The 21,740-nt window shown below is 40.7% G+C and overlaps 1 protein-coding gene across 1 annotated transcript in view; it reads left to right on the top strand.

Annotated features, from left to right (window-relative positions):
- Positions 1 to 21,740, top strand: part of gabbr2 (gamma-aminobutyric acid type B receptor subunit 2) — a 759,033-nt gene that overhangs the window by 606,404 nt on the left and 130,889 nt on the right. The window contains exon 12 of the mRNA XM_033042801.1: positions 2,859 to 2,966. Within this exon, the coding sequence (XP_032898692.1) occupies positions 2,859 to 2,966 (108 nt within the window). The remainder of the gene's footprint in view (positions 1 to 2,858; positions 2,967 to 21,740) is intronic.

The raw sequence follows: 21,740 nt of genomic DNA, 5'->3' as shown, positions 1-21,740 counted from the left end.
GACCACACCTGGAGTATTGCGTACAGTTTTGGTCTCCTAATCTGAGGAAAGACATTCTTGCCATAGAGGGAGTACAGAGAAGGTTCACCAGACTTATTCCTGGGATGTCAGGACTTTCATATGAAGAAAGACTGCATAGACTCGGCTTGTACACGCTAGAATTTAGAAGATTGAGGGGGGATCTTATAGAAACGTCCAAAATTCTTAAGGGGTTGGACAGGCTAGATGCAGGAAGATTGTTCCCGATGTTGGGGAAGTCCAGAACAAGGGGTCACAGTTTAAGGATAAAGGGGAAATCTTTTAGGACCGAGATGAGAAAAACATTTTTCACACAGAGAGTTGTGAATCTCTGGAATTCTCTGCCACAGAAGGTAGTTGAGGCCAGTTAATTGGCCATATTTAAGAGGGAGTTAGATGTGGCCCTTGTGGCTAAAGGGATCAGGGGGTATGGAGAGAAGGCAGGTACAGGATACTGAGTTTGATGATCAGCCATGATCATATTGAATGGTGGTGCAGGCTCGAAGGGCCGAATGGCCTACTCCTGCACCTATTTTCTATGTTTCTATGTTTAACAGTTGACGATACTCACTAGAATTTTTTTCATGTTGTCTAATGATGGGGTCAAATATTTGTGAAGAACTTTGTGCAGAACGCGCACAAGAATGTCAAACAGATCGTCTTAGTATGATTGTGATTTCCTGATTATCAGTTTCAATGTTAGATTAGAATTATTTAAACTTTTCTTGATTTTCTGCTCTTTCTCCACATTTCTTGTTGCTGATTTCAATAGTTTAAAACCATTACACTGTGTTATGTAATTGGAGTGTTTGAGCAGAGATTCCAAATGAATATGACAAGGTCATAGCTGAAAAGCAATTCTATTTCCACATTTTAACAAAATGATTCATGCAAATGTGCTGAACACTTTGATTATTGAAAAAGTAATGAGGAAATAATGATTCTGAATTTAAATTATTAGATATTAATGCGCAAACCCAACATCAGCAGAGGCATTTAATCATTTTAATTTTACAGGGCAATATCGCTGTTAAAATATATCTTAAGGTTATATAGACTTGAAACCCCTTGTTGAAATTTTACTATTCTTTAGAAATAAGAATGGATTAAACATGTTTTTGGTGTCACAACCTCAATTGCCAATTCCAGTAGCGTCGTTATAGTATGCCTTGGCACTTGTGAAATTGAGTTGTGTATTTCTATACCCACACTACTCTTAGATTGTGTGTACTGGTGATAATTATTCTCAATTGATGTCTAGTCTGCCTGCCTTTTCTTTGGTCATATACTGATGAGTGCTCTTCCCTGTGGCTGCAGTTTAATTGGCATATGGTTACTCAGCAACAGTCAAGGAGGTTACAGATAGCCCTGAGGACAACTTTGAGCAGCTGTGGGTCTATAGCTAACCCACCTCGCCACGGCAGCTGCACTCTGAGCAAGCTCACTAGGCATCAGCAATGGCATTGTCTGTGTGCCAATGAATCATAGAATCATTTGATGTGAAGAAAGGTGCTTGAGCCCATCATGCTCATGCTCATCATCAAGCACCCTTCTTCACTAATCTAATCCATAACAATGCTGGGACCATGCATGCTGTCAACCAGTGCCAGAACAGTACATTTGATCACCACAAATCTATTACCTCTATTCTGGGGGGGGAAAAGGCACAAAGTGCTGGAGTAACTCAACAGGTGAGGCAGTATCTCTGGAGAATGTGGAGAACCCACTCTAAAGAACCCTATGATCATGATCTGAAACATCACCCATCAATGTTCTCCATGGATGCTGCCCGACCTGCTGAGTTACTCCAGCATCATAAATCAGCATCTGTAGTTCCTTGCTTCTGTTAATCCTGGCTAAATTGGACCAGCTAGGACTTTAAAATGGGGTAAAGCTTCAGGGTTGCTGGGAGATTTGGTCAATTTGGAGTTGCTCTCTGCAGAGCTAGGACAAGCTGTGGAGAGGTGCCAGAGTGTCTGGAGCTTAGATACAATTTGCAAATATCTGCAAACCCTGTCAATTTGGCGCAAAATGCATGGAATGGATTGAGTGGCTGCAAACTTGTAAATAATTGAAAATAATGTTGCAGAGTTTGACTGCCAAGTGTTGATTGGATGAGGTGTTGAGCCTTGTCTGGGTTTTCTGTAAATCAGGGTATATGTTTCAGAGTTGACCTGCTCGAAGTCCGTTTTGAATACAATGTATTGAGCTGTTGTATAATTTGGTTAGGGGAATTCGCCTGTCATGTATGGGGTTAATCGATATCTGTAATTGGGTTATTAAGAGACCACCCCCATATGGTTCGTCCCCTCGAGGTCCCGGGACGTATAAAAGCTCGCTAACACAAGGCTTACCGTCGATCTTCTGGGAGAACGCTTGGGACTGTGTCAACTTCTGCTGTGTCTCTGTCTGAGCGAGGGCTTGAACAGGCAGATACGAGGATCAAACCCGCGGTGGGATAGGTACAATAGTTGATCTGTAACACGCTTTTGGTAAAAGAAAGATTTGTTGATTCAAGTGCTTGATTCAGTGTTTTTACTGAAACTAGACTGGGGGGAAGCTTAGAAACGAGCAATTATCACTTCTGCCTGTATTCTTGGGAAACTGCTGGAGAGCAAGAATGACTGGAAGAAAAGGTGGTAGTCAGTGATCAACTCCTCCAAAACCATAAGAGAAGCAGGCACCAATTAGATTCCACAGCAATATAGCACTCTTGAATTAATTTCCCTTTATTATGTGTGAATGTGTAAAATGACACAATTTTGTGTTTTAATGCTACAATCACTGTTTTGGTTAATTAAAGTTGTTCTTTACCTTTTTTCCTCGTTTTTGTTGTTCAGGTCCGAACTTGGATTCTTACGGTTGGCTACACAACTGCATTTGGAGCTATGTTTGCAAAAACATGGAGAGTTCACGCTATATTCAAAAACGTAAAGATGAAGAAAAAGGTAAGTAGCTTGACTGAAATGTTTAGTGCATTGTAATGATATTTCAGCAGCTGATTTGCTGTTCACTGTAAGTCAGGGAGTGCACTGTTTTATAAAGCAGAGAGTGTAAAATAATGCACAATATGTCTTTTTTTAGTTGTATGCATCATAGTATATCAACTTCAGGGCCACTAGGTGTAATTGTTGATATTATGCACACCCTTTGGTCAGCATAGATCAGACTGGTTCTTTATTTTGGTTGACTGTCATTAACTCAATCGGATGATGCTTATTGCTGCTGGGGTAGTTTTCACAGCACATTGTAAGTGCATGACACCCTTTCTATTTTGTATGGTTTCTTGATGGTTCAGCAGTGATATCTCCTTGTGTCACAACTCCAAGCTGCCCATGAGAGATTCTGTCCTGATACAACTGTAATGACAATAGTATTTCTCTGATGTCTTTCCCAAATTCTCATGCCTATCCCTGAAGGCAACCTGTCCCACCATATGATTTGCATTGCTAATTCCCAACATATCCTTTCCAAACTCTATCTACATTTAATTCAAGCTTTCAATTGTGTCCTCATAATGTTTAATTTTAATAGTGCCTCTGATTTCAAGCTACAAATATACCTTGTATGAAAATGATGAAAAAGTTTAAATTCTCTCTTGAGTTTTAAGCATGTTTGATTATTTCTGGTAAGCAGGATAATAACATTGGGAGTAAAGAATGTGGTGGTAAATGTGCATTGAATGAGAGGGGGTGGCATGAGTAAAGGAACAGAAAACCTTACCAATTACAGCTTTGAACAATGTATCTGTCCTCAATGAGCAGAAATGGAATTAAACCAGCTATTTGAGCACTGCTTAACAGACCTAAGCACATGTTCCTTATTGTGTGGCTGTCTTCTCAAGCTCTCAAAACCTCTCCAGCACGTACAAGGTTCAAGTTATACCTGTGATAGAATAGAATACAAAATGAATCACTGCATGGTTTAACCTAAAGGGCAAGGATGCCAGATGGTGCAAGAAAAAAATACAACTGATATCAGGTCAAAACATTGGAAAAGTCAACCAAATTTACATGGAAGAAGAGTGATGGCCTTTTAAACTAACGTTTTCTGAAGTAGAAAAACAATTGCGTGACACAATAACAAGGTCATAAGGAATAATATAATTAGGCCATTTGACCTATCAGATCCACTCCGCCATTCAATCATGGCTAATCTCTCTCTCCCTCCTAACCCCATTATCCTGCCTCTCCCCATTGCCTCTGTCACCCGTACTAATCAAGAATCTATCTAACTCTACCTTAAAAATATCCACTGACGCCCCCCCCCCCCCCCCCCCCCCCCCGCAAAGAATTCCACAGTTTCACCACCCTCTGACTAAATAAATTTCTCCTCATCTCCTTCCGAAAAGAACGTTCCTTAATTCTGAGGCTATGACCTCTAGTCCTAGGCTCTCCCACTAGTGGAAACATCCTCTCCACATCCACTCCACATCCACTCTATCCAAGCCTTTCACTTTTCTGTATGTTTCAATGAGGTCCCCCCTCATTCTTCTAAACTTATTCAGCAAATCAGAATCTTTCCATAACCGGACAAGTTGTTCTGATAATGGAGCCTCTGAGACAGGGTGCAAGTTTAAGTCCTGCTCCCAAGGCTTATGTGCACGTCCAAGCACATCACTGCATGGTGTGCTACTCTCCACCTTTCAGATGAAATATCTGCCCTCAGACGTGGACTTAAATGATTCCCTGCACTGTCCTGAAGAGGTTAATCCCTGATGTTACAACCAATATTCATTCCTCATTCAGTTTTGCTAAAATGGTCAATCTGATCACTATTACGGTGCGTGGGGTGGGTGGAGAGGGGAGCTAAGAGATGGTTTTGCACAAATTGGCTGCTTCATGTCCTCTTCCACCACAGTGCGTATGTGCTACATACTCATTTTTTTTACTATCTGTAAAAAAAACTGTCTGAAAATGCATAAGATATTTTCATGGTTCTCCCACAATGTTTAAAAATAACTACTGTCACAGAAGGCAAGTTAAGGCCAACATGAATCAGCCATGATCATGTTAAATGGCAGGCAGGCGTAGAAGGCCAGTTGGCCTATTAATGCCCCTAATTTCTTATGTTCTGACATATTGAATGAGCACTTGAAACAACATTACAAAGAGGTGAACAACCAAATGCTGAAAAAAGGGATCAGTACAGATAAGTACTCGAGGGTTAGTATGGACATAGTTTATAAGATCATAAAACACGAGCAGAATTAGGCCATTCGGTCCATCGAGTCAGTTCTGCATTCAATCATGGCTGATCTATATTTCCCCCTCAAACCCGTTCTCTCTCCTTATCCCCATAACCTTTGACAGCCTACTAACCAAACTAAACCTCAACTTTAAAAATATCCAATATCTTGGCCTCTACAACCATCTGTGGCAATGAATTCTTATAGAAACTTACAAAATTCTTAAGGGGTTGAACAGGCTAGATGCAGGAAGATTATTCCCGATGTTGGGGAAGTCCAGAACTAGGGGTCACAGTTTAAGGATAAGAGGGAAGTCTTTTAGGACCGAGATGAGAAAATCATTTTTTACACAGAGAGTGGTGAATCTGTGGAATTCTCTGCCACAGAAGGTAGTTGAGGCCAATTCATTGGCTATATTTAAGAGGGAGTTAGATGTGGCCCTTGTGGCTAAAGGGATCAGGGGGTATGGAGAGAAGGCAGGGATGGGATACTGAGTTGGATGATCAGCCATGATCATATCGAAGGGCCGAATGGCCTACTCCTGCACCTATTTTCTATGTTTCTATGAATTCCACTGATTCGCCATCATTATGCAAAATAAATTCCTCCTCATCTCCATTGTCCTTTTATTCTGAGGCGGTGCCCTCTGGTCCTGGACTTTTTCACTACTGGAATCATCCTCTCCACATCCACTCTACCTTTAGACAATCTTTAGACTTTAGAGATACAGCTTGGAATCAGACCCTTCGGCCCACCGTGTCCTGGCCAACCAGCCATTCCCATTCACTAATGCTCGGGACAATTTGCAATTTTACCAAAGCAAATTAACCTACATACCTGTACGTCTGTGGAATGTGGGAGGAGACCAGAGCACCTGGAGAAAACCCATGGGGTCACAGGGAGAATGTACAGACAGCACCCATATTCAGAATCAAACCCGGGTATCTGACGTTGTAAGGCAGAAACTCTACAACTGCTCCACTGTGCTGTCCAGTGATATATCTCTAATATAAATCAAATATGTCTTGTTGACCGAGGTGCCTGTTTTTGTATTGTGTTTCTCTTTGTCTCTGTGCCTCTTCCCTCCTCCTCATTTCTACCTCAGAAACTGCTGTAACTTTGCAGCAGATCAGTTATATGCAAGAACGGTTAATATTTCGGATACAATATTTTCCAAAACTCAGAGACCAGCATGGTAATAGAACTGGGGGGGAAAAGGAAGGAATTAGACATCCCTGTCAGAGGGACAGTTAATGGCCTGTCTGGCCCACAAGCTGAGAAAGCAAATCTGAAGGAATTTCTACTTTAAATTGCTTTCTCTCTGAAGACATGGTAAAATGTGGTAAACAATGTCGATGATATTAACGTCATTCCAGCGGATAATGTCAAATAGATCAATTCAGTGCTGATGAGATTTAACAAAGGTAAGTATGACTTGATAGACTTTGTAAGGCAAATTCATGACATACAATATAAATGAATTAGCATCTTTTAAAGACCATCTAATAAGAGAGAGATTTTGGACTTATTAACTGATAATTGAGAACAAAAGGAAAGAAGTTCTGTTGAGCCTTTTATTCTCGTGAGTATTGGTTCTGATTCTGGATAATACACATTTGGAAGGACATCAAAGCCTTGCAGAGCGATATAAAAGAGCAGAGTACAACACAGGAATGGTTCCTTTAGCCCACGATGTCTGTACTGAACACAATGCCAAACTAAGCTAATCCCATCAGCCTGGACATAATCTATATCCCGCCATTCCATGCATGTCTATGTGCCTGTCCAAAAGCCTCTTAAACATTGCCATGGTACCTGCTTCCATCATTTACCCTGGCACTATGTTCCAGGCATCTGGCACTCTCTGTGGAATTAAAACATGCCTCTTAAATTTCCTTTCCACTTTCCCCCTCTGACCGTAAAACCATATCTGCTAGTTTGCCATTTCTTCCATGGAGGATAAAAAACTGTCTATCCTATCTATGCCTCTCATAATCTTATATACTTCTATCAGTTCAACCCCTGCAAAACCTGAACAACCCCCCCCCCCCCCCCCCACCACCATTGCCTATCACCTCCTATGTTCCAGGAATAACTACCTACATTTGTCCAACCTTTCCTTATAGCTAATACCGTATTATCCAAGCACAATCCTAATGCACCTCTTCTGTACCCTTACAAAGCCTTCACATCCTTCCTGTAAAGCAGCAATCATAACTGCCCATAATATTCCAAATGAGGCCAGACCAAAATGTTTCTATTCAACACCGCCGCCCATGAAGGCAAGTATGCTGTATACCTTCTTTGTTCCTTGGTCTTTTCAAGGAACTATAAACTTGCAAAGATCCCCCTGTGCGTCTGTAGTCCTAAGTATCCTACCATTTACTGTGTACTTTCCTGTAACATTACAAGTGCAACACATCACTTGTCCAGATCAAACTCCATTTTCCATTTCTCAATATGGTAGTACAAAAGATAAATACTACAGTCAATCTCTATCACTACCATGGACGTGTTTTTTTTTTATAAGTGTGTTTGCTTAAATATTTTTTTCGAAATGCCTTTTTTTGCGCAGTCTTTTTTTTGTAATTTTAAGCGTGATTTTTTTATAATTTGTTTTTGCGTGTTTATGTGTGCTTGCAATGCCACTGAAAGCAAGATTTTCATTGTGCCTGTGCTTACTGTATTTGTGCACACGGCAATAAACTCATCTTGACTTGACACTGACCATATCTCCAACTGTTCTATATCCTACTGTATCCTTTGATTGATTGATATAATTGATATAATTTAATTGCCACACAACCAAGGTCGGTGGTATTTGGGTTGCCAGCAGCGGTACAGTAATAAAGAACACAACCACAATAAAAAATTTACAAAAAACATCCACCACAGCATTCATCACTGTGGTGGAAGGCACAGAGCTTGGCCAGTCCTCCTCCATTTTCCCCCGTGGTCGGGACCTCCACCCTCCACAGCCGTTGCTGCGGGCGTCCAGATGGTAAGGGACAAAGTCAAAGTCAAGGTGAGTCCAGGATCGGCTCTTCCCAACCAGAGACCGCGGCTTCAGGCTGGTGTAGGCCGCAGGCCGGCGGTCAAAGTTTTAAAGTACCTGCCGTGCCGCAGCCGGAAGCACTGCAGTCTGCAGGGCCGGCGGTCGAAGCTCCCCTCCAGGGGTGATGTAAAGTCCATACCGCGCCCGCGGTAGAAGCTTCTTCTTCCACCCGGGTCCCCAACGTGAGATCCCGGGCTGTAGACGCCGCACCAGCTGGAGTTCTGCAGACTGCGGCTTCAGGCTGCCGGCTGCCGCGGGCCAGCGTAACGGAGCGCTCCCCTCCAGCGAGGTCTCACCCGCTCCGCGCCGAGAGTCCACGCTGCGCCCGCCGCTGAAGCTCCGGGCGCGTCTCCGGGAAAGTCCGCGCCGATCCTTGCTGTTAGGCCACGGGGGAGGCGACCTGAAAAAGTCGCCTCTCCATGGAAGAGGCGGCCAAAACGGTTTCCCCCTTACCCCCCACACATAACACACAAAGAAACATTAAAAACAGACTTTTAAACATACTAAAAAGATTTAAAAAGTTGGAAAAATACGGACACGCTGCCGACAGGCTGCTGCCAGTGCAGCGCCAGTGCAGCGCCCCCCTACCGAACATGTAGGTTAGTAGCTTTGATAACATTCCTCACTATCGACAACTCTGCCAATTTTTCTATCTTCTACAAACTTACTAACCTACATTTTCATCCAGGTCACATGTATATAGATGCAAGTCCGCAACAATGATCTTTGCAGAAAGCCACTGACCGCAAACTACCCTTCATCATTTCCTTCTGTCTTCTAATGCTAATTTTGACTCCCATCTACTAAATCACCATGGATCCCACGTTGCTTAATCTTCTGGTTCAAACTCCTCTGAGGGATTTATTCGAATGCCTTTTTGAAGTCCATGTAGACAACATCCATTGCCCTGCACTCATCAATCATCTTCGTCACCTAAAAAAGCTCAATCAAGAGAAACATAGAAGCATAAAACAGAAAATACAATCAGGGTAGGCCATTTGGCCCTTCGAGTCAGCACCGCCATTCAATATGATCATGGCTGATCATCCAAAATCCGTATCCCGTTCCTTCTTTCTCCCCATATCCCTTGATTCTGTTAGCCCTAAGAACTATATTGAACTCTCTCTTGAATAGAAGGGTTACTAAAATGTACAGAAGTGAACTTCAGTGAGAGAGTGGAAAGTTGAAATTGTTTGCTATAAAACAGAATGTTAAAGGGAAAAACTTTGATTGCAGCACAACTGGAACAGTGAAATACATGTTCTAGCTTTACCGGCATGTTAAAAGTTCCTGGTGATGCCAGCATTTTGCATCTATCCCCAATTTGCCTTAAACTAAGGAGACAGTTAATGTCTGGTGAAGCTGGAGTCACTTACTGGCCAAACAATGCAAGGATGGCATACTCCTTTCATGAAGGACATCAGTGAACAGATGTATTTTAACAACAATTTGGCCATATTAATGCTACCATTACAGAAAGTTGTTTTAATTCCTTAACTGTTAAAGACTGATTTGTTGGAATCCAACTCAATAGTGATACTTGATTCTAGATCAATATTCAGCGATTTGGTGATGCTAGACCAATAAATAATTATGATCTATAGAATAGCAGTGGTGATAATTGAAGTGACATTTTTTGGATAGATAAGGTAAGTCTTTTTTTCACTAATATCAGGGTTAATAACTGAAGTTTACAATGCTACAAAATCCAAGAAGAACATGTACAATTCTTTTAAGCAGCATGTCACAGGAACAGAAATTAACATACTGGGAAGATGGTGGGGAAAGAATCAGTGGTAAATATGAATGCAGATCCAAATGAGAATTATATGAATTTTACAAAGATGCTGCCAGAATTAGAAAATGGTGACTCTGAAGAGAGTGGGTAAACTGAGATTGTTTTCTTTGGAACAAAGGAAATTGAGGGAAATCTTTAATTGAGATGAATAAAATTCTAACTAAATTAAAAGGTTTGTATCGCTTGGCGATGAGTCAAAAAACAGGGGCATCGCCTTTAATTTATATCTGTGCCCTTTAGTCCATGATGTCCATTAAAGTGAGGAACATCCCACTGCACCCACACTTTCTAGACCATTCATCGTGATAGATAGAGCAAAACATGAACTGCTGGAGGTACTCAGCGGGACAGGCAGCATCTGTGGATGACCCAAAGCATCGATTATCCCTCTGCCTCTACAGATGCTGCCTGACCCGCTGAGTTCCTCCAGCTGATTAATTTTGCTCCCGATTACAGCATCTGCAAACTCTTGCGCTTGTATCATGTTGTCTACTTCTATCAAACCTCTCCTCAGATTCTCTTCTCCAAGAGCCCCAGTCTCTCCAATCTACCCTCATATAACTGTAGTCCTTCTGCCTCGGGTCTCTAGTCATGAATCTTCTTGAACTCCATCCAATGACTGTTCATCCTTCCTTATAATGTACCAACTGAAATTAAAGTCAGCAGTCCAGTTGAAAGCAGAGTTTTTTCTAAACATTGAACATGACTTTCCTGCTCTTATACATCTCTATTGATAAATTGCAGAATTGAGCATGACATTTAACTCCCTTCAACCTGTCTTGCCACTTTCAATGATGTACACCAACACTCCCAGGCTCTATGCTGCTGCACTCCTTTCAGAACAGTAACTTTTTATTCTAGGGTAGAAACTTAGAACAGTAACTTTTTTTATCTAGGGTAGAATCAAAGAGCTGCAGTTGCTGGTCTGAAGAATCTTATATACTTCTATCAGGTCAACCACTGCAAAACTCCCCCCCCCCCCCAACATTGCTCCTATGTTCCATCAAAACAACCTACATTTGTCCAAACTCTCCTTAGAGCTAGCGACCTCTTATCCAAGCACAATCCTAATGCATCTCTTCTGTACCAACCTGAAACATCACCTACCCATGTTCTCCATACACAGCTGCATGACCCGCAGAGTTACTTCAGCACTTTGTGACATTTTACTCTATATTGCCTCTACACACTTTGCTGACCAAATGACAATAATCTTCATCTGCCAAGCACCTGCCCTTGCACCAGACTTCCGTCCCGAGCCGTCGCCCATCACTACCGCTGTTTGGAATATTGTGGATTGTGGTTTGAACTCCTAAAACAAAGTAATTCACACGGAGTTGTGAAAAGGTAGGAAAATATGTTTTCATCCACAGGATGGGAGTGGTCGGGAACACGATTAAAAGATCAGTGGGCACAGAACTCTACATTACATTTTAACGGTACTTTTACCAAAACCAGCATAGGCATGATGGACTGAATGGCCTTCACTTCTGTTACATCACTCCATGAAATGCTGGCCCACTTGCCTTGGGTTTTCAAAGCTTATACTGTAATTTTCCAAATCGTCTCCGTGTTTGAAGCTTTTATTTTGTCCCCCTATTTATCTTAAATTCTATTTCTATTTCCCTTTGCTGACAGTTTTACATTCATGGTGTTTCTGAACTAATTTTAATTGAGGAATCTTCAACAGATTTTCTTTTATGCTCTCCAAATTAATATGACAGTCCAAATAACAGTTTCAAATAACACACATTATTGGGCAATAATTGTCTTGAAATGCCTCTGTGGGAAATTATAAATAAATGGTAATATTGATTTTTCTCAGTTGTTTCCAAAATTCCAAACTGGCCTCCCCTCTGCACACCCTCGCGCTCATTTCCTTCTTAACCATATATTGTCGACTCTTCCTCTGAGCTTTCTCACATTCCCATCTGTCCAGCCACAGTTGATGTTCCACCTTTGATTCTTCTGAATCTTGAAGCCAATGCCTTCTTCCTCTACCAATAAATGTTCTCCTTCCATCCATCACTAACCATTATTCTAACTCATGCCTGCTCCTCTCATCCATGCAGGAGGAGAGAACACTTAATGCCAGGGTATTATATCATCCTTGGTAATGAGCAGAGAAGCTAGCTATGGTGATGGCAGGTATGCTGGGATGTCTGACCTTGAGAGACAGAATTTTCAATAAATCTCAGCCAAATAATATACAATACTTATTCATGTAGATGTGTGAGCAACAAGCAAAAACCTATCATTCAAAATGTTGTTACTGCAGCATTCTGCCATATGTCATGAATCTCCCAAAGACAAAAAGCAATAAGCATCACTTGCACTGGGACTGCACTGCCAGAAGCCTTGTACTGGTCATATGCTGGCTCAGGTTCTTGTCTTCGACAGGCAGGGACAAGTGGTGGAGATGGCATTAGTCTCTATTGAGAGTCACAGAGTTAGACCAAAACAAAACAATCCCTGCAGTCCAATTTGCCCCAGCTGACCAAAATTCATATCTATTCTAATTCTGCATGCCTGTGTTTGGCCAATATCCTTCTAATGCTTTCATATGCAAATGCCTTTTAAATTCTTCTCACCTCAAGCATTCGGACAGAATCTTAGCATCAACAATTTTTAATTGTTACTTATTTTCTGCCCATGTACATTTTTGTTCAGAATGTGTCAAGCTGTTTTAACAATGAGATGAGAATTAGCCGTGATGTATAATACAGTGTGTATGTACATAAGTACAAATGGTGTGCATAAGTACAAATACCTGGGAGTGTACCTGGACAGAGCCGCCTGTACATTTTGAGAAGGCTCCGCTCCTTCAACTTCTGCTGTAAGATGCTGCAGATGTTCTACCAATCGGTCGTAGCCAGTGTCATCTTCTTCACTGCAATGTGCTGGGGCCGCAGGGCGAAGGCCACAGATGCCAATAGGATCAACAAATTCATCAGGAAGGCTGATGGGATTCATGGGACGTGGTCTTGGATGGGAGGATGCTCCTCAAACTGCGGAGCATCCTGGACAATGCAGCTCACCCCCTCCATGAACACTGGTCAACCTGAGGAGCACCTTCAGCAACAGAATCCTCCCCCTTCTGTCATGGGGTAGACCGAGACTGCCTCCCCTCTCCCCCCCCTCCCCCCCCCCCTCCCACCTCCTCAATCTTTGCACATCCCCAAATCCTTTCCACTCGTCACTTTAATTTCATGTTTCATGTATTTTGTGTATTTTATGACTGGTGGCAAATTAATTTCGCTCCGGGATGAATAAAGTTCTATCGTATCGTATATGTGAGCTACAGAATGCGTGCATGTGAGTGGTTACACTGGATGGGGTTGGGGCCATGATGAGGCAGGTATTGATATCCAACTCCTGGCAGGTGAATTTCCCAAACACAAGGGTGTTCCAGCCAACATTGTGGTCTCTCCACATCTGCATGACTCAATTTCCTCCTCACCATTCAGTCATGCAGTGCACTCTCTGGACTCACTGCCCCCTCTAGATCCAGCACGAACGGCCATGCATTGCTGTGTGAGCACCATGCTGCAGGTGTGGATCATGGATGTTGAAAGGAGTGCAGTGACTCTCTCAGTGACATACCTAGTGGCAAGATTCCTCTGGTTGTTCACTTTACTATTGTCATCAGCCATATTTTATATGTAGTATTCAACCTCTGGTTTTCACCCAGAGAGTTGTGAATCTGTGGAATTTTTCACCCAGCGAGTAGTGAATCTGTGGAATTCTCTGCCACAGAAAGCAGTGGAGTCAACAAAGTTGACGGTACCAGGAACTAGTGGAGGGGTGCTTTTCAAATTGGACACCTGAAACCAGAGGTCTATCACAAGGATTGGTGCTGAGTCCTTTCTTGTTGATGAATATGAATGATCTGGGTGAAAATACAAGTGGCATGATTAGTATGTCTATACATGACACCAAAATTGGTGCAAAGTGGACTGTGAAAAAGGCCGTCCACATTACAACAGGATTTATACCCACTGGGGAAGTGGGAAAATAAATGGCTGATGGAATTGAACTTAGATGAATGCAAAGTGATGCAGTATGGGAAGATAAATTCCAAGCCAAGACATACACAGGTCCCTGGTTTCATTGTTTCCTTAAAGTGGCAACACAGGTAGACAGAAAGGTGAAGAAGGCATATGGAATAATTGCCTTCATTGGCCAAGGGATTGAGTAAAGGAGTTGGGACACCATGTCACAGTTGTATAAATTGTTAGTTAGTTAGTAATTGTAATTCTGGTCGCACATTCCAAGAAGGATGTGATAAAGATAGAGAAGGTGTAGGAAAGGTTTGCAGGAATGTTGCTGGAACTGGACGGCTAGATTTCTAAGGAGAGATTGGATACACTGGGACTATTTATCCTGGAGAGAAGGAGACCCAAATGTGACCTTATTGAGTTTAGAAAATTATGAGGGCCATAGATCAGATAGATAGCCATATTCTTTTCTCCATGGTAGGGGGTACTAAAACTAAAAGGGAAGTATAGGTTTTAATGTGAGGGGGGAAAGATTTAAAGCGACCTGAAGACATGTTTTTTACCTAACGGCTGAGGCGTACAAAGAACAATCTGTCAGTGTAGATGGTAGGGCCAGCTACAATTACAACATTTAAAAGACATTTGGATATGTATGTGGACAGGAAAGGTTCAGAGGAATATGGATCAAATGCTGGGCATCTGGGTTGGCACAGACAAATTGGGCCAAATGTCATGAATCTGCATATCTCTAAATCTATGCTCACTCTGTGCAAATTCAAGCCATTAGTAATTTCTTCTCAACATCTGGAAAATTTCCACCCACATTTCCTGATGATGTTCTTGCACGTAACCGATGCACTAGGGTTAGCTAGATTGGGGCTGTTTTTTTCAGCATAATTAGCTTCAGATTTGCTCCCAAATTCACAGATGTTAAAATCCATCCCAGCGCTGTCCACACTGCCCAGATAACAATGATTGTTGAGAGAGCAGCAACAGAATTGTGGCTACCGCTTGTGCATGTCCAGCAGTTGTGTTTCCCTTTTTCTTTCTTCATGTATTCCTATAATACAGGACTAGAGCCCAGAAACAGCAAAACTGTTTGATTGTCCAGTCTAATCATGTGATATTAAAATACTTGCATTCTAAGCATTAATTATACTGCCAAAATAGAACTGTGAAATTGATTTCCTTGTGAATAATAAGGATGCTAATTAATATTCTGGCCTGCTCTGCTTTTAGTAGGAGGATTTAAATAGTCTCTGCTCTTAAGGAAATTGCTACACCAGATGGTACCATTTTATATTTGTTTTATTTCATATAAACACAACATTCCAAATTTTAAAATCTTATTGATTGTTCATACAGTGCACATTATTACTCTGTAACTCTGGAGATTTACTCAGCAGCAGCTCTCTATATGTATCCAATTTATTTTATCACTATTGTCCAATTATATATCTCATCTGACTAATTTCCCTGGTGATCTAGGTATTATGAGCCTAATCCACCTACCTAATATGGTGGCCTATAAATTGTATCACAGAGGCATTTTTATTGGTTTCAGAAGGCTTTTCCTTCCTTCTGCCTTTGTATTTAGTTTAGGGAGGGCTTTCAGAACTTGATCCTCATTTTGAATGATTGGAGATTGTTACATTAGCAGATTCTCATGGGCGGTTCCGCATTGCATCTGATTATTTTTTATCTTAAGAAGTCCAAAAACTGAAAATAATCCATGTTCAGTGTGATAATAAACATTGATTTGCGGGATTTCCAGACTTTGTACAACAAACCCAAATGGGAGTGTAAGAACCAAAGTTATCCCACCACATTGCCATGCATATTAAACTTGCCATACTCTAGTCCCAACACGTTGCCATGCATAGTAACTTGCCATACTTTAGTCCAGGGGTGGGGAACCTGCGGCCTTAAGTGCCTTCTTGGCCATTAAGTGCGGCCTTTTGAATGAATCCAAATTTTGTAGAACAAATCCTTTTATTTTTATTAATATGTTTTTGTTCGTCTTTTATTATTTTTATTTTAATCTTAAAATGAACGTATTTAAAATACCAAAGAGTAAAAGAAGTTTCAAGGAAATAATCCTCCCTGACTGACGGCCACAATTAAAACATTAGTAAGTCATGAGGGCTATTTTAACAAAATAATGTACATTTTGAAGTATATCTAATCAAAGTTTCTTGGATGCGGCCTTATTAGATTACAGCTAATTTAATGCGGCAATCCAACATGCAAAGGTTCCCCACCCCTGCTCTAGTCCCACCACATTGCCATGCATATTAAACTTGCCATAAACTTGTCAACCATTCTGTTGGATTCCCACATAATGAATTCCTCACTCCCACCTTCCACTGCCTTTGCCCCAATCGACCTTGTGCGAGTTAAAGGCAAGCTTGTACATCCACTGCCCAAGCTCTTGCAACCATAAAGAGAGGGGATGATACCAATGAAACAGATTTGTTTTTTAATCCTTGTGCTACGTTCAGCTCCTGGCCAGTGGTAGGGACCTCAGACTTTCTGAGACATATGATGTCCATTCTGGTTATTATCAATTTTGAGTCTCTAGGAGCTCCTGTACATACAGGTTTTGGAGGAAACATCCAAATGATACCACGTATACCCTATGTGGCAGCACTCTGACAACGGAACTGGAAGGTGGTGGATTCAGGTTTCACCCTCGAGGTCTGTTAAGTAATTATTATATTCCATTTGTGAGATACTGCTCTGCACCAGTTATTATATTGTGTGATTTGCCCTATTGGTTAGCTTCTGGGGTCTTGTGCAATTTCAACAAATAAGAACGGCATTGCATTTAAAAATAGCATCACTTATTAAGGAAGTAATAGCAGTGCATTTGGAAATTTGTAATGTAACCTAGCAGAGTCAGCATATCTTAATGAAGGGGATATTGTGGTTGAGAAATTTATTAAGAGTTCTTTGAGAAAGTTTCAACTGTAGTGCGTAAAGGGAAACCAGCAGAGAGATTATATTTGGAGTTTTAGAAGGCACTTGGCAAAGGTTTAAATCATAATATCAGAGCCCATGATGCTGGAGTTGAAATATTGATGTGGCTAAAAATTGGCTAATGAGAAGGATAAGGGGGTCATTTTCAGATTGGCAACCTGTGAGCAGTTATAATCAGTGCTGAGACACTAACAATTTGCAATATATATTAATGTAAGGAAGGAAGCAAATACAGAATGGCCGGATTTGTAAACAATTTAAAAATAGACGAGAATTCACGTTGTGAGTAGGATGCAAACAATTTGTAGAGAGATATTGATAGGTTAGGTGAGCAGGCAGAACAAATGTCAGAGTATATGGTTGAAAAGTTGCTGTGAAGTTTTTCATTCTGGAAGAACAAACAATAGAAATGCATATTTAAATAGATAAAAATTGCACAAATGGATTGATGGTCCTTTTGCATAAAGCATCAAATGCTAGCTCACAAATGGAGCCTCTAAGAGGGAAGGCTAATTGAATCTTGGCCTTAATTCCAGGAGGACTACAGTATAAATGTAGGGATGTCTTACTTCAACAGGTGAAATCACATTTAGAGAATGCAAATGATTTTGGTCGCCGTATTTGAGGAAAAATAGCACTGCTTTGGAGGCAGTTCAGAGGAGCTACACTATGATTATTCTAAATAGTCAAAGGATGTACAATGAGGAAAAATTAAGCAGGTTGGGAATCTAAAAATTGGAGTTTAGAATTGGTAATCTGATTTGAATGGTGAGAGAAAGAACAATCTTGCTATCAATGTTAGCAAGACCAATGTGCTATTTATTGACTTTCGCAAGGGAAAGCTGAGAATCAATGAATCTGTCTTCATCAACAGAACAACGGTGGAGAGAGTGTACAGCTTCAAGATCATGGGTGGGCATTATTCTGAAAAGCACATTATTGTAATCATAAAGAAAGATTGCCATCAACACCCAAGAAGAATGAGGAAATTTGGTTTGTCACTGAATATTCTATCTAATATCTATAGGGTGTTCAATAGAGAGCGTACTGACTGGTTGCATCAGGGGTTGTTTCGGAAACTCGTATGTCCAGAAGTGCAAAACATAGTAGACATTGCCTGGTCCATCATCGGTAATGACCTCCCCACCATTGATGGTATCTACAGGAGGTGCTGCCTCAAAAAGGCAGCTCCTATCATCAACGAACCATACCACCCTGGTCACACTCTCATTTCACCATTACAATCAGGATGAAGGTACAGAACCCTGACAATCGTGACCTCGCTTGCTACTAGCACCAATCAGGCTCTTCAACATTTCACAACACTAACAACAATCCTACTTCAGCAAATATGATTGGTTGTGGATCTTATGGTTGCACTACATACTTTGGTTTTGCACTATTGTGTTTCTGGTTACATAGTTATTAATTTATTGTATTACTTATTACTTGATATTTGAGTGTTATTGCATTAATATGTCTAATGCACCAGCAAGAAAGAATGATATTGTTCTGTTGCCAGGACATTGGACAATTAAACACTCTTGCTTCTTGATCTAACTTGATCTTATACTCAGGCTGCAGAGGTATGGGGTGGGTTAATACTGGGAGCATGTTTCCTTTCATAGGACAGTCCAGAACCATGGGGCATGTTCTCAGAATTAGGAAGCATTCACTTAAGACTGAGACGATAAATATTTTTAAATTTTGAGTTTAATTTAATTTAATCCTTCAAAGTCCTTGCCCAGTGAGCAGAGTGGATCAGACCTCTTGTGTGTATTTAATCCTGAGATGAATACATTTCTAATCAGTAAAGGAATTAATGGGAACAAATGCAGAAAAGCATACTTGAAGAGTGTCAGAACATTCATAATCCTATTGTGTAACAGAGGGGCTGAATGGTCTATCCTGTTCCTGTTTCTTGCATTACAAATTTATATGTGCAGAGTTGTACTTCTAGGGGTAGTCAGTGCCCATGAGACCTGAACACCCAGTGCAGTTGTGTTAGCGAGCAGGAAAATTGAGGGTTGGTCAGAACAGAAGTGAAATATGTCAGCCTGTATTTTAGTACATCTCTGGTCCATAACTTGTCAGTGCGTCAAAGGTTTTAAATGAAGAATGAATTTTTAAGATGGTAAAAAAAACATCTTAATTGTAAACTCTGTCAGTTTCTCCCTTTGATTTATATTTGCAGTCTTTTCTAATGCTGTCTCCATGGTAACGGCTCAATGTACCGAGCTTAGATTATGATTTTACTGCTTCAGCAACCTCTTCCCAGGATGTTACAGTGGCTTGTCTTTACATTTTTGAATACCGGGTTGTTGTAATGTGCTTCAAGGTTTTGATGTTGCAATACCTGAGAAGGCAGGGATGGATAGGAGACATTCTTTTCATCTTCTAATTTAGTGCCACATAAAATAATTATTCTGATGAATACAATGTGACTGGCCTTGAAAATATTGTACTCATCTGTAGATGTAGCCTTCAAAGGTTTTGCAAAACACCAACACAGAAATGCATCCCAAGTCACAATGCCTCATTTTTCTGGGTACAATGTTTAACAGCTGATGCAGAGTAATAGCAAATAGAACATATAAGTAGGGAATATATAATTCAAAAGATCGAAAATTGGATTTCAATAAAACTGAGTATCAAAAGTCAATTTGCCTGTATAACTACTTTGTACGTTCACTACATGTGACCTAAGATGAATTTCTAACTCATAGAGTTTCTGCAGCTCTCTTGCTTAAATTTGTGCTGGGCAAGTGTCCTGAGGAAAATAGATACTCAGTCACTTAAGCAGTTCTGTTTCTGCAAATCTTTCATTTTTTCCTGAAGCTGGTAAGATGGAAATTAATCTTGTGTAGCTATATCCCAACAATAGCAATGCATTAATAACACATTTGCAACATGAAGATTTTGTGAAGAGCAAGTAAATAGAAGAACACATGGATAAGAGCAAAGAACAAGCCCTTTAGTCCATGAAGGTTCTTGTTCATTTCCTTCCACAGATGCTGCCTGACTTGCTCCAGCAGTTTGTTTCTTACTCAAAATTCAAGCATCTTCAATCTCTTGTGGCTACATATGCATCAGATGCAGGAGTAGGCCATCTGGCCCCTTGTGCCGTTCCATCATTCAATTATTCATGGACAGCATTGTACCTCAGTGAAACTACACTTCATTAACACCTGGCCTTTGATTCCCTCCCCCTAGATCCCCAAAGGAAACAAACTAAGGCAGGATAGGAACATTAGAAAGGGTTGTGTTGGCATTGTGTGCTGAACTGAAAGGAATTCGTTCTAGGCAAGTTTCATAATTAAAATATTAAATGCTGCATTTTTGTTTGTCATAATCAGCAAATGTTGCCACACTGGTCATAACTCAATATTAAGCATTATCAGCATTTAGGGATTATTTTGATGATTTTTCAAATTAAAAAAGAATAAATTGTGTAGAGGATTTATTTCTTCAGGGAGAATGTTTTTAAAATGTTTTTTAAAAGGCTCGGAGAACAAAATATTTATCCGCAATTATTCGTGAAGGGCAGAGATAGCCTTTAAATAAGCAAATTGAGTATTTTCAAGATGCAACAAGATTCAACAAACAAAAATGAAATGATTATATTGTTCAAACTGTTTTTGGTAAAGGAAGGATGTTACCCAGGATACCAAAGAACTATATAATAATAATAACCATATAACAATTACAGCACGGAAACAGGCCATCTCGACCCTTCTAGTCCGTGCCGAACACATATTCTCCCCTAGTCCCATATACCTGCGCTCAGACCATAACCCTCCATTCCTTTCCCATCCATATAACTATCCAATTTATTTTTAAATCATAAAAACGAACCTGCCTCCACCACCTTCACTGGAAGCTCATTCCACACAGCTACCACTCTCTGAGTAAAGAAGTTCCCCCTCATGTTACCCCTAAACTTCAGTCCCTTAATTCTCAAGTCATGTCCCCTTGTTTGAACCTTCCCTACTCTCAGTGGGAAAAGCTTTTCCACGTCAACTCTGTCTATCCCTCTCATCATTTTAAAAACCTCTATCAAGTCCCCCCTTAACCTTCTGCGCTCCAAAGAATAAAGCCCTAACTTGTTCAACCTTTCTCTGTAACTTAGTTGCTGAAACCCAGGCAACATTGCACTTTGGAGAGCATACTAAAGTGTTCATGTCCATATGCCGCACTGGAGTCTTAACTTTACAAGAGCAACATCTTGCAACACAACAATCCAACTGTACTGCACCAAAGAAATAACTGATCTTGGAATGACTTGTAAACCTGCAACCATCTCACTTGACAAAGGGTTTAATAAAGGCATGGTGCAATCTATTGAGCCAAAGGTGATTGTTGCACAATTCGTTGCTAACAAAAAAAAATCCTGAAATATTTTATTTTTTTAGCAACCATGTATCCAACCAACACGTTCTTAAAGCACAGTTCCTCACATGGAGCATACATGGAGCATACAATGAACATTTTTTTGTAAAATAAAAACATGTTTTAGAGGGATCTTTGATGTCACAATCAATGAGTCATATAACATATTAACAGGCCCTTTCCACCAAACCCTTTGTCAATTAGTGAATACCCACCCGTACTCATCCCATTTACCTTGTACGAATTTGCAATTTAAGTACTTGTCCAGATACCTAATAGGTGTGATAGCGTCTCCCTCCACCACCCTGTAGCCAT

Source organism: Amblyraja radiata, chromosome 2 (genome assembly GCF_010909765.2).
Source record: "Amblyraja radiata isolate CabotCenter1 chromosome 2, sAmbRad1.1.pri, whole genome shotgun sequence".
Taxonomy (NCBI): Eukaryota; Metazoa; Chordata; class Chondrichthyes; order Rajiformes; family Rajidae; genus Amblyraja; species Amblyraja radiata.
Note: the sequence above shows the minus strand (reverse complement) of the source record. Positions and strands in the feature narration are given on the sequence as shown.